Genomic DNA, 14,257 nt, shown 5'->3' on the forward strand with positions numbered 1-14,257 from the left:
TTTGACCAAACTGCAGGAGGCAGTGGAAGACAGGAGTGCCTGGCGTGCTCTGGTCCATGGGGCCACGAAGAGTTGGACACGGCTAAACGACTAAATGACAACAACAAACAAACTTGGCCCTCCAGATGTTTTTGGCCTACAACTCCCATGATCCCTAGCTAGCAGGATCAGTGGTCAGGGATGATGGGAATTGTAGTCTCAAAACATCTGGAGGGCCGAGTTTGAGGAAGCCTGCCATAAAAAAATGAAGCAGTTTTAACCAAGGGCTGAAGGGTGAGATCCAATGCCATCTTTTCCGTCTAAAAGGGGCAAACATGAATGTCTCCTTCCGATCCCATGATTTTGAAATACATTTCTATTGGGCACAAGGGATGGGGCAGGGTGGGAGAGGCAGCACCAACCTGGCAGTGAATCCAAAATTCAAGGAAGTTATGCAGAAACGAGTGATATGGAATATGGAATTCGCCAAATTCCCACAAATCGCTTTCGAACATTCCAGACTGAATTTTGCAAGCCTTGGATTTCAAAGAAATCTGCAATGTTTGACTGTAAAGCCTGAATTTATGGATACAGGAAACCCCATCACTATCACAGAACTGGAGTTTGGGGGCAGATTCGAAAGACACAAACTCTGCAATTCAATGTTTTAAACGTTCAAGGGGAGGGATTCCCGATAAAGTCATACTTTTTAAAGAAAGAAATGCAGAAAGTGACCACTAGAGGGGACTTCTCTTTCTGTGAGCCACACCATTAAGCAACATACTGGCCATCAGACAAAGTCGACTACTTAGAGGTTGCATTTAAATGGTAACTTCCTGGGATTTTAATTCCACGCTTTCGTGTTAAACCGGAAGTGGGGGAAACTGTGCATTTTGCAGGGTGGTAAAGGAGACTCAGGGACAGGCCAGATTATTATCTCCCGTTTGAGATTATTATCTCAAAGTTTGTCTGGTTGATGAGGATGCCCACCTGTCAATCACCAGACATCACAATGACATCAGGTAACTCTTTTTTTGGGGAATCAAACAGTGATCTGGAATTGGCTTCCTTTTGGACTTGTTGAGTTCCTTCTCTTGGGAAATGTGATATTTGTTTGACAGGAGTGCTGCTTAGAGGAATGGTCCCACTCCCTTCCAATTAATAACAACTATACACACTTATTCTCTCTCTCTCTCTCTCTCTCTCTCTCTCTCTCTCTCTGTGTGTGTGTGTGTGGGAAACAACAACTGACGGCCCGTAAAGGCTCTCAAAACGTTCATCTGTTCCTCTCGACCCCCCTGAATGTCCACCCGGTCTTCTCCTGAAGCCAGTCCACATAGTTGGAGACCTTGGTGTAGACCCCGTAGACTTGCTTGCTCCCGCACTCTTCGGGGCCTCCCCACGAGACCAGTCCTTGGGCCACCCATCTCCGGCTCTCCAGGTCTTGGATGACGAAGGCTCCCCCGCTGTCCCCAAGGCAAGTGTCTTTCCCGCCTTCGTAATAGCCGGCACAGAACATGTTCTCAGTGACGCTGTAGTTCCCCGACCGAGATTCGTAGCTCATCTTGCACTCGGCATGCAGGACCACTGGTAGTTTGACATACTGGAGAACGTCAGAGAGGGTCCTCATGCCAGAGCTGATGACCTCGTCCACGGTGATGTTGGGGTTGGAGATGCCCCAGCCAGCCACCAGGCCCAACGTGTTGGGTTGAGGTCCTTCTAACTCATGTTCATACTGCGGGAGGCAGATGGGCATGACATGGGGCCCCAGCGTCACCTTCTCCTTCAGCTTCACCAAGGCAATGTCGTGGTTGTAGTTCTGGATGTCAAAGGCCTCGTGGAGGACGATCTTCTCCACCGTCCGGTTGATGGCGTCCACCTTGTTCCTCACGTCGTGAAGGCCCAGGTAGATGGTGACGTGCTCTTTGGAGACGGGGATGATGGTGTTGTCCCGGCGCTGGGAGCGGAGGACGTGGGCGGCGGTCAGCACCCACGACTCAGAGAGCAGGGCCCCGCTGCCAAACCACCTGTCATTCGGCACTCGGGACGTGTCCTCCACCACGATTAGGGCTTGCCAAGGGAAAAACCCGGGCTCTGCGTTTCGCCCGCCAATGATGCGCTTGATCAGGGTGGGCAGCGACCGCATAGGCCGCCCACACACTGCGGAAAGAAAACAACAGAGGAGTTGGTTAGACGACCAGGGCTGGATCCGTCACCAAAAAGTAGCCAAACTGTGACTCCAAGTAGATTATGCCAGGATTCCCCATTGGGGGGCGGCAGAAAAGTTCCTGCCTTGCTTCCAACTTTTGTTTCCTATTTTAAGTCCTACAGGGCTACTCTGTGTAAAGGTGCGCTGGATCGTTTGTCATTTTAGAGATGGGCAGCATTCAGCTGTATCAATTCAAACAATAGAAATTTCAAATTGACCAGCAGAGTTTTAAATTGTGAAATTACAAATTTTCAGTCCCAAGGCTTTGAATATAACATACCAAGAGCTCCCCTCAATGGGCCATGCCAAGATTATATACACATGGAAATCCACCAATTGTCACTTGCAAAACACTAGGGCTTCATACAGAGCGATCTCGGCCCTGAATGGGAAGCCTGGACTTTGAAAGTCATCTAATCTTCCTTGCTGTACTATACTGTATATTTTTAATTAGTGTTTTTATGGAGCAGTCAAGTAATTTCGTTGTCCCCGAGAGGGGGCAATGACAATAAAGATATTATTATTATTATTATTATTATTATTATTATTATTATTATTATTATTATTATTATTTCTTCTGATATATATATATATATATATATATATATATATGTTGGTAATTCCTGGAATTAGACCCTCAATTGCTGCTGGACAAGTGCATCTATGTTCTATGGCCTATGTCTATGTCTCAGTGGTAGAGCACACATTTTGCATGCCCCCCATGGAATCCTGGAATCTGTAGTCTGTTGTGGATGCTGAGAGTTGTTAGATTGAGGTTGAATCCTAACAATACAGAAGTACTGTTTTGGGGGGACAGGAGGCAGGTGGCTGTGGAGGACTCCCTGGTCCTGAATGGGGCAACTGTGCCCCTGAAGGACCAGGTGTGCAGCCTGGGAGTCTCACAGCTGGACTCACAGCTGTCCAAGGAGGCGCAGGTCAATTCTGCGTCCAGGGCAGCCGTCTACCAACCCCATCTGGTACGCAGGATGAGACCCTCCCTGCCCACGGACTGTCTCACCAGAATGGTGCATGCTCTGGTTATCTCCCGCTTGGACTACTGCAGTGCCCTCTATGTGGGGCTACCTTTGAAGGTGACCTGGAAATTGCAATTAACTGGGAGTGGCCGCTGGGACCACATAACACCGGTCTTGAGAGATCTGCATTGGCTCCCAGTACATTTCCAAGCACAATTCAAAGTGCTGACCTTGAAAGTCCTAAACGGCCTCGGTCCTGTATACCTGAAGGAGCGTCTCCACTCCCATCATTCTGCCCGGACGCTGAGATCCAGCGCTGAGGGCCTTCTGGCGGTTCCCTCATTGCGAGAAGTGAGGTTACAGGGAACCAGGCAGAGGGCCTTCTCGGTAGTGGCACCCGCCCTGTGGAACACCCTCCCTTCAGGTGTGAAGGAAATAAGCAGCTATCTTATTTTTAAAAGACATCTGAAGGCAGCCCTGTTTAGGGAAGTTTTTGATATTTAATGCTGTATTGTTTTTAATACTCGATTGGAAACCACCCAGAGTGGCTGGGGAAACTCAGCCAGATGGGCAGGTATAAATAATAAATGATGATGATGATGATGATGATGATGATGATGGAAGGGACCCTGAAGGTCACCCCTGCAATACAGGAATCTCAACGAGAGTTGTGTTCGAATCCTGATCTTGGGGTCCCCTTCATCCTGACCCAGCAGGCTCTTCTTACATAGTTCTGTGGCGGAGAATGGGGGCATCTGAACAACTCTCATCTCCCTTAACAAACTGCAGTTCCCAGGATTCTCGACCGATTCAGAGAATCACAGGATTGTTGGGGACCCAAAGGGTTGTCCTGCCCAACTGCCTGCAATGTTTAAAGCAGTACGATGCCACTTTAAATGCCCGATGCAGATATGTACAGAAGCTTCCCTCAAGGAGACCCGTGGCATAATCTACAGGCAATGATGCCCTCGCACACCCTGGTGCCGTCCATCATTGCACCCTCAGAGATCCAGAATACCTTTGCGGGGCAGGAAAGCAAGTGGCCGAGCTCCCCACCAGCATGCATGGTGAAGGGAGGCAGCCGGCTGTGCCAGTCGCTAGCCGGCCAGGACAAGTTGCCCGCTCTCCGGAGGTGTCCAGGGCTGGCAACGAAACAGAAGGCAGGCCGGTCGGGCGGATGTTGCCAGCGTCTCTTGGGAAAGGAGGAGGAAGGATTCTTTTGGAGCGCCAACGCCTTCCGGGATTTTGACGGAGGCCGGTGTGGTCAGCGGGTCAGAGGGCCAGGCGTCATCCCAACATCATAGCATGCATAGCCTGAGAGAGCAAGCCAAACCTCTGATTCGCCTGGCACTGCCCATATCTGCCAGGACTGGGAGCCCCACTGGCAAGGCATGCCCCACTGATTCAGCCCACATGCTGGGTGGGAGGAAGGCATCAGAAAGTCCTGAAATGGGGCATTTGGGGAAGTGGGGTGTGGAGTGGGGCTGGACCAGTGCAAGAGTGGGCATAGGCAAGTGTACCGTATTTTTCGCTCCATAAGATGCACTTTTCCCCTCCTAAAAAGTAAGGGGAAATGTGTGTGCGTCTTATGGAGCAAATGCAGCGGGGAGGCAGGCAGGAAAAGGCCCCAAGAGCCGCACACAAGCTCCTCGCGGCTTTTGCGGGCTTTTCCCCAGGAGGGAGAAGGGACTGAGACGGCCAGTCAGTCCCTTCTCCCTCCTCGTAGAAAAGCCCGCAGGAGCCGCACACTCTTTAAAGGGTGCGCGGTTCCTGTGGGCTTTTGTGGGAGGTGGGGGAATTGCCATAGCTGCACGCAGCCGCTCCCAGCTGGAGAGGTTGCGCGCGGCTAAAGAGGAAGCCAAGACAGCCAGTGGGATGGATCCTGCTCGCTGTCTTGGCTTCTTTGCTCTTTGGGGCTGGGGGGGGGAATAATATTTTCCCCCTTGATTTCCCCCCTCTAAAAACTAGGTGCGCCTTATGGTCTGATGCGCCTTATGGAGCGAAAAATACGGTAATTTTCTCCCCCTCTTCTGCCCTGGCTGGCACAATTGGTAGGGTTGTGGAGGTGGAGGTGGCTATACCCCTCCTGCTAGCTGCCTACTAGGGTTTGGGATTGCCCATTTAGTACCCAAGCATACTGGAATCCCATTATATTTGGGCATAACCATAGTGTCAAGAAAACATAGGTTCTGTGAGCCCCTAGTTACATAAATGAGTGCAAACGACAAGCGCTGAATTTCTCAAGCGAAAGCTAAAATTGCATGGCAATCGACAAGCTGCCTCAGTTAACCGAAAAAACCCCCACCCATACATGGGTGACAGTAGCATACACTGCAACACTTTAGCAAAATCCGAGCAGTGTGAAGAGCTTGATCTGGAGCTTTGTCTGTTGCAAACGCTTGCACATCAAGGGGCGAAACTGTCAAGTGAGATAACACAATGAGTTCTTTGTTCACTCAGGGCAGCTGCAGAACAGAAAAACACTTCACCTGTGAAATATCTGCTTGTCTTGCAACTGTGAAAGGCACAGGTGCCCAGCCAGAATAAACCACTGGTTATGCTAGATGAAAATCAAAATAAACGTTTGCATGGAGACAAAAATCAGCTCATTTTGAAGAGTGTGGTGCGTGGCCAGCAGAGATCTCTGCACGTCCCAAGGTAGAACACTCTCATAGCAGAATTGTCACCTCTCTCCCCCTTCATCCACCCTTCCACACCCTTTGGAATCAGCAACACAAGGACATCATCTGGCAGCCTTCCCACTTTAATTTACATTGCACTGGAGTTAATTGAACAGCAGCCAAGAGTACTGAAATGCATTAAGTGTGTGTTTATTTGTTTTGCTGAACTGTCAGTAGGCAAAATTAGGGCTCTGCTAAAATGGAAACTGATTAAAGGGTTGGCAAGGACAGAGAAAGTTTGACGGAAGGAGCTCTGCTAACATGGCAGAGTAAGGGAAATTAATTAGAACATTGCCCCTCTATGCTCTTCATCAAGGACCGCCAGTTGTTTTTAGGCCTGGGAGCACATGTGGCTTGTTGAGCGAGAGCCATGGGTGTTGCCGCCGCTCCTTCTGCTCACTTTCCTCCCCCCACCCAAGATCATTCCCCCACCCAAGACACAGAAAGCATGGCAGTGCACCCACAAAGAGTTCACTTTTCCAAGATATTTGGCAAATCTGGATGCAGTAGAATTCATCTGAGCCTTGAAAGGCATTTAGAGCAGAATGAGGAAGTGTAGAAAACTGCCACTCATCCCAACTTCCAGCTCTATGGGCCTTTCAAGAGAGAAAAAGGTACCGTATTTTTCCGTGCACAACATGCCCCCCCGTGTATAAGACGGCCCCTGTTTTTTGAGACCCCAAATTAAGGAAATGGGGGGAGATTGCCCAGAGTTGGTAAGCTTTTTTTAGGGGGGCGGGACTGCTGATAATCGCTCACCCGCCTGACTGCCGGTGCCCATCACATGCATCGCCGGAGACACCAATAACATCTTCCCGCTTGCCACCAGCAGCCACCAATCACCTGCCCAATCGCCGCAGACTATCTCCTGCTTGCGGCTGCCACCAATCGCCTGTCCCCCCTCTGCACTATCCATGTATAAGACGACCTCCTAATCTTTAACATTTCTTTATAATAAAAAAAACTCATTCTCATACATGGAAAGATACGGTAACTGCTTTCGCCACCTCATGGCCAGAGGCGTAGTGTGTCTCTGTGTGCAGTTTAAAGGCTTTGTGGGCATCAGGGTAAGACCTCAAAGAGATTACTGGCTGGGGGCATGGGATGCGCTAAGAGGCAAGGGGGCTGCAGGGGGGCACTTGAGGTGTCAATGACTACCGGATTTTGATAAGCCAGTATCACTCATCAGTTTTGTTGAATTACATCAGCTAAGTAGTTTTAACTGGATTATGAATAAATGTGAAATTAATTGTGCCTTTTTTGAATTTTATTGCATTATTATCTTGCCAAATCACTAATAATAATAATAATAATAATAATAATAATAATTTTTAAAGTAGGTTGGTACTGGGGATAAGTTTATGCAACCAAGTGAGTGGCGGCCTAAAAATGTTTTGGAACCATTTTCTTAAATAGATGGAATGATTTTGGGTATTTGGTTTTCGTTTTTAAGTGGGAGAAAGCATGGTAAACAAACAGGCTAAAAATAGCGCAGCCCAAGCCAAGGCATGTTTACCCAGAAGGAAAACCCCGGTTGGTCCCAGTGGGTGCAGGATTGCAGCGGAAGCCATGACAAAGGGACAGGGCACTGCCAGAATGTTTATTCTGGCTGTGTGGAGAAGCCAGTGATCTGCTAGAGAAGAGAGAGGGGTTTCCTAGTGACAGGCAACTGGCTTTCCACGGAGAGAGGAGCAAAGCACAGAGATTTCTCAGCTCTTAGCCAACTTGCTCTGACCTCTGGAAAACTTTCCCTGGGACTTGCCAGCCCGCCTGGATTCCATCAGGACCAGAAGCAGACAGAAAAGAGCATGTTTAAAAAACAGTCAGTCTTTTAAAAGGGGGCAGGGAATGGAAGCTTGTACAATGCAGTTACTAGAACACCCTGAAAGCTCAAAAAAAAAAACACTTTTGAAAGATGTGCGTCCCCCTGTTCGACTTTGTATCTTGGTGGGTATGAACCTGGGACAGAGGAACCTGACAAATTTGGTTTCTCCCAATTCCTTGTTTTCCCCGTCTTAAATTTGGCTCTCCCAGGTTTCCACATCAATTTGCAAATTTCTTTATGAAAAGTCCCCATGAGCCTTTTGGTGCAAATCTCTCCTAATGTTTATGTGCAATTTTGCTCATCTTTTTTCAAAACAACTCCCCCCCAAAATATGCATTTCTTTGCATGTCATTTTCATTCATATTTCCATTGATGTGGACACTTCACCCTCCAGGTTATACATTTTTGGACCCATTAACTTGTCTGGAGAACTCTCTTGCAAAATTCGGAGAAGCATGTGTTTTGAAAGACGGCCGAGCTCTTCTTCTTCGTTGTTTCGGAAAAATCAAATTAGGTAATTTGCCTTTAAACGCAAATGGAATAATCTGATTTCTCCCTCCCTCAACAAGCTCTTCCCAACCAATCCTGCCTGGTTGAGCTCTTGCAATCCTGGCTTCTACTAGCCAGAATTAACACCAGCAACTGAGAAATCTGGGCAGATGCTCCTGGCTTAACCAGTGACAGGGGAGCTCATGGATGGCTCTAAACAGAGTTCATGTACAAGTGGCAGAACACATGCTTTGCACATGCAACCTGGTCCCAGGTTCAGTTCTTCAGTTAAAAGGAACTTGGCTGGACACTGTTCTGCACGGACACTGAGGTCCAGCGCTGAGGGCCTTCTGGTGGTTCCCTCACTATGAGAAGCCAAGTTACAGGGAACCAGGTAGAGGGCCTTCTTGGTAGTGGCACCCGCCCTGTGGAACGCCCTCCCACCAGATGTCAAAGAGAAAAACAACTACCAGACTTTTAGAAGACATCTGAAGGCAGCCCTGTTTAGGCAAGCTTTTAATGGTTAATAGGTTATTTTAGTGTTCTGTTGGAAGCTGCCCAGAGTGGCTGGGGAAACCCAGCCAGATGGGCAGGGTATAAATAATAAATTATGATGATGATGATGATGGCTGGCAGGATTTCCCCCCTAAAACCTGGAGAGGCGATGCTACTAGAATGTACCAATGATCTGCCCTGGGGCGAATTAGCATCATATGCCATATTTGCAACAAAAGCAGACCCCTCTTGCACCCCACTAATTCTGAGTTGGCCACACAAGGAGCTCTGCATAGTGTGAAAGGTTTGCATCGAAAACCAGAGGGTGAGAAGATTAAAGAAGCCAGCTGGCATGAAGGTTGCATTTCAGTGCAAAATCTAGGTACCTGGTTGACAAGACGGCAGGCGCGTTCCCAGCTCCGCACTTCTCCATAGCCCCCTGGCATCACAGGTGTAGGTACCTGGGGAAGATCAAAGCACAAGCTCTGGACAGGAATCATAGAAGCATAGAATCATAGAGTTGGAAGAGACCACAAGGGCCATCGAGTCCAACCCCCTGCCAAGCAGGAAACACCATCAGAGCACTCCTGACATATGGTTGTCAAGCCTCTGCTTAAAGACCTCCAAAGAAGGAGACTCCACCACACTCCTTGGCAGCAAATTCCACTGTCAAACAGCTCTTACTGTCAGGAAGTTCTTCCTAATGTTTAGGTGGAATCTTCTTTCTTGTAGTTTGGATCCATTGCTCCGTGTCCGCTTCTCTGGAGCAGCAGAAAACAACCTTTCTCCCTCCTCTATGTGACATCCTTTTATATATTTGAACATGGCTATCATATCACCCCTTAACCTCCTCTTCTCCTGGCTAAACATGCCCAGCTCCCTTAGCCGTTCCTCATAAGGCATTGTTTCCAGGCCTTTGACCATTTTGGTTGCCCTCCTCTGGACACGTTCCAGTTTGTCAGTGTCCTTCTTGAACTGTGGTGCCCAGAACTGGACACAGTACTCCAGGTGAGGTCTGACCAGAGCAGAATACAGTGGCACTATTACTTCCCTTGATCTAGATGCTATACTCCTATTGATGCAGCCCAGAATTGCATTGGCTTTTTTAGCTGCCACGTCACACTGTTGGCTCATGTCAAGTTTGTGGTCAACCAAGACTCCTAGATCCTTTTCACATGTACTGCTCTCAAGCCAGGTGTCACCCATCTTGTATTTGTGCCTCTCATTTTTTTTTGCCCAAGTGCAATACTTTACATTTCTCCCTGTTAAAATTCATCTTGTTTGTTTTGGCCCAGTTCTCTAATCTGTCAAGGTCGTTTTGAAGTGTGATCCTGTCCTCTGGGGACATACCACTAGGTGGTGCTGTCATAATGTCTTACCGGTTTTCTTCAGTCTATAAGGAGAATTTGCTGGATCAGGCCAATAGCCCATCCAGTCCAGGATCCTGTTCTCCTGTGGGAAACCAGCAAGCAGGATCTGAGCAAGAGAGTATCTCTCCCCCTCCCGTGGTTCCCAGCAAGCTACTGGGATTCAGATTCATCCCTGCCTCCAACCGTGGACGCAGGGAAGAGCCATCATGGCTAGTAGACATCTGTGACGGACAGCAGAGCCAGACCAGAGTCTCCCCTGAAATTCCGCCTGAAGGCTGGAGCCTCTCTCTGATTGGCTGCAAAGTCAGCTGGCCACAGAAGGGGGAGGAGCAGCACTTTGGGGGAGAGAATAAAATGGGCCGTTTCTGAGGGAGAAGAGTTAGATAGGGCTAAGGGTCAGATTGAGAGATAGGGCTGGATTTGAGAAGAGATAGGGCTAAGGGTCAGGTTGAGAGGGCTGGATTTGAGAAGAGACATAGGGCTAAGGGTCCAGTTAAGAGATAGGGCTGGATTTGAGACGTTAGACAGGGTTCAGGTTGAGAGAAAGGGCTGGATTTAAGAGGAGAGATAGGGCTAAGGGTCAGGTTGAGAGATAGGGCTGTATTTGAGAAGAGATAGGGCTAAGGGTCAGCTTGAGAGATAGGGCCGGATTGGAGAAGAGATAGGGCTACGGGTCAGGTTGAGAGATAGGGCCGGATTGGAGAAGAGATAGGGCTAAGGGTCAGGTTGAGAGATAGGGCTGGATTTGAGAAGAGATAGGGCTAAGGGTCAGGTTGAGAGATAGGGCCGGATTGGAGAAGAGATAGGGCTAAGGGTCAGATTGAGAGATAGGGCTGGATTTGAGAAGAGATAGGACTAAGGTTCCAGTTAAGAGGTAGGGTCGGATTTGAGAAGAGATAGGGCAAAGGGTCAGGTTGAGAGATAGGGCTGGATTTGAGAAGAGATAGGGTTATGGGTCTGGTTAAGAGATAGGGCCGGATTTGAGAAGAGAGAGGGCTAAGGGTCAGGTTGAGAGGTAGGGCTGGATTTGAGAAGAGAGAGGGCTAAGGGTCAGGTTGAGAGATAGGGCCACATTTGAGAAGAGATAGGGTTATGGGTCAGGTTGAGAGATAGGGCCGGATTTGAGAAGAGAGAGGGCTAAGGGTCAGATTGAGAGATAGGGCTGGATTTGAGAAGAGACATAGGGCTAAGGTTCCAGTTAAGAGATAGGGCCGGATTTGAGAAGAGATAGGGCAAAGGGTCAGGTTGAGAGATAGGGCTGGATTTGAGAAGAGATAGGGCTAAGGGTCAGGTTGAGAGATAGGGCCGGATTTGAGAAGAGAAAGGGCTAAGGGTCAGATTGAGAGATAGGGCTGGAATTGAGAAGAGACATAGGGCTAAGGTTCCAGTTAAGAGATAGGGCCGGATTTGAGAAGAGATAGGGCAAAGGGTCAGGTTGAGAGGTAGGGCTGGATTTGAGAAGAGATAGGGCTAAGGGTCAGGTTGAGAGATAGGGCAGGATTTGAGAAGAGAGAGGGCTAAGGGTCAGATTGAGAGATAGGGCTGGATTTGAGAAGAGACATAGGGCTAAGGTTCCAGTTAAGAGATAGGGCCGGATTTGAGAAGAGATAGGGCAAAGGGTCAGGTTGAGAGGTAGGGCTGGATTTGAGAAGAGATAGGGCTAAGGGTCAGGTTGAGAGATAGGGCCGGATTTGAGAAGAGATAGGATTAAGGGTCAGGTTGAGAGGTAGGGCTGGATTTGAGAAGAGAGAGGGCTAAGGGTCAGGTTGAGAGATAGGGCCACATTTGAGAAGAGATAGGGTTATGGGTCAGGTTGAGAGATAGGGCCGGATTTGAGAAGAGAGAGGGCTAAGGGTCAGGTTGAGAGATAGGGCTGGATTTGAGAAGAGACATAGGGCTAAGGTTCCAGTTAAGAGATAGGGCCGGATTTGAGAAGAGATAGGGCTAAGGGTCAGGTTGAGAGATAGGGCTGGATTTGAGAAGAGATAGGGCTAAGGGTCAGGTTGAGAGATAGGGCTGGATTTGAGAAGAGATAGGGCTAAGGGTCAGGTTGAGAGATAGGGCTGGATTTGAGAAGAGACATAGGGCTAAGGGTCAGGTTGAGAGATAGGGCTGGATTTGAGAAGAGACATAGGGCTAAGGGTCCAGTTAAGAGATAGGGCTGGATTTGAGACGTTTGACAGGGTTCAGGTTGAGAGATAGGGCTGGATTTGAGAAGAGATAGGGCAAAGGGTCAGGTTGAGAGATAGGGCTGGATTTGAGAAGAGAGAGGGCTAAGGGTCAGGTTGAGAGATAGGGCTGGATTTGAGAAGAGATAGGGCTAAGGGTCAGGTTGAGAGATAGGGCTGGATTTGAGAAGAGATAGGGCAAAGGGTCAGGTTGAGAGATAGGGCTGGATTTGAGAAGAGATAGGGCTAAGGGTCAGGTTGAGAGATAGGGCTGGATTTGAGAAGAGACATAGGGCTAAGGGTCCAGTTAAGAGATAGGGCTGGATTTGAGACGTTTGACAGGGTTCAGGGTGAGAGATAGGGCTGGATTTAAGAGGAGAGATAGGGAGCAAGATAGGATTTGACTGAGGGAGACTGGTTCTGAGTTAAGTTAAACACCCACACTGAGGAGACTGACTATCCAGAGCAAGAGGAAAAAGCCTCTCAGCTTGGATAGGGAGACCGGGTTGAGGGTCTGGGGAAGGTATACAGAGAGGAGTGTTCTGGGAGAGCTGAGTCTGAGCTGGGAGAGGCGGATCCTGTGGGAATTCAGGCTTCCTGGGTCTCACCCTAGCCAGGAAGGGGAGAGTTCTTCTAGGTACAGAAGAATCCCAAGCCAGTCGCAAGGGGTGAGGAGATCCTCTGGGTCTCTTATACCACTGGGAACCCCTCAGGAGTGGGATTGCTAAGAGAGCAGGTAACTGAGGAGAGGTGCCCCTCACTCACGAACCAAGGTATTAATCGGTGAAGGAAACTATGGTGTTAAAAGCGTTTAACTGTCATAACTCAGTAACAGAAACTGAAGTATAACGACTGATTTTGAGTAAAAAGAGGTGAAGAGAAGCTGTGACTGTAACAATGTATTTAAACCTGAGACATTGTAGTGGTTCTCAACGTGCGGTTCCCCAGATGCTGTTGGACTACAAATCCCATCATCCCTGAGCTCTGTCCTGGCTAGCTAGGGGTGATGGGAGTTGTAGTTCAACAACATCTGTGGACCCACAGGTTCAGAAAGGCTGTTAGAGTCAGTCAAAGTCAATAAGTTCTACCTGAAAGACTACATTTCCTGACCCTCTTTGTTTCATTAAATTCTTTTTTGTTTAATAAGCTTTTCCTGTTTGTTTGATCTTTTTTTCTTTTTTGCCTGCAACTCTAATCATTACGTTTTCCCTCAGTAGAATGTCCCATGGTAAATTTGTAAAATTCTGTATTAATTGGCATACAATAAGGTGTGTGGGATGCGAGTGGCGCTGTGGGTTAAACCACAGAGCCTAGGACTTGCCGATAAGAAGGTCAGTGGTTTGAATCCCTGTGACAGGGTGAGTTCCCGTTGCTCGGTCCCTGCTCCTGCCAAACTAGCAGTTTGAAAGCACATCAAAGTGCAAGTAGATAAATAGGTACCACTCTGGTGGGAAGGTAAACGGTGTTTTCGTGCGCTGCTCTGGTTCGCCAGAAGCAGCTTAGTCCTGCTGGCCACATGACCTGGAAGCTGTACGCCGGCTCCTCGGCCCATAAAGCTAGATGAGCGCCGCAACCCCAGAGTCGGTCACGACTGGACCTAATGGTCAGGGGTTCCTTTACCTTTTTAAAGGTGTGTTCAACTATATTTAATAGGGGGCAGTTAGCAGGGTGAGTCTGCTGCATATCCATTGGTGAAAAGAGGTTGGATTTCCTACTGTTCCTCCATGAATTTCTTGAAAGCTCTTTTAAAGCCATTCAAGGTGGGGGCCACTACTGCCTCCTGTGGGAGGGAGTTCCACAGTTTGTGTTGTGTGAAGTAGTCCTTTTTAAAATCTGCCCTAAATCAGATTGGGCAAAATATTCCTGCATTGCAGGGGGGTTGGACTAGATGACCCTCATGGTCCCTTCCAACTCGGCCATTCTTGGGAACAACTTGCACCTTAATATCAGCAAGACAAAGGAGATGGTGTTGGACTTTCGGAGGAAGAGAGGAGAACTAGCCCTGCTGTACATCGGGGAGAGAGAGTCTCTTCCTTTAAATTCCTATTAGTTTATCTCAGTGAAGAC

The 14,257-nt window shown here is 48.5% G+C and overlaps 1 protein-coding gene across 3 annotated transcripts in view; it reads right to left on the reverse strand.

The window, feature by feature from the left end:
* Positions 1 to 14,257, reverse strand: part of MASP1 (MBL associated serine protease 1) — a 112,363-nt gene that overhangs the window by 23,745 nt on the left and 74,361 nt on the right. The window contains exons 10-11 of one of the 3 annotated variants that reach the window (XM_083739481.1): positions 9,039 to 9,113; positions 1,612 to 2,139 (exon numbers count right to left, since the gene is read on the reverse strand). In XM_083739481.1, coding sequence (XP_083595607.1) covers positions 1,612 to 2,139; positions 9,039 to 9,113 — 603 coding nt within the window. Of the gene's footprint in view, positions 1 to 1,611; positions 2,140 to 7,301; positions 7,614 to 9,038; positions 9,114 to 14,257 lie in introns of those variants that run through there. The other 2 variants (XM_083739480.1, XM_083739479.1) reach the window with 2 other exon arrangements.

Source organism: Podarcis gaigeae, assembly GCF_964106915.1.
Source record: "Podarcis gaigeae genome assembly, chromosome: 5".
Taxonomy (NCBI): domain Eukaryota; kingdom Metazoa; phylum Chordata; class Lepidosauria; order Squamata; family Lacertidae; genus Podarcis; species Podarcis gaigeae.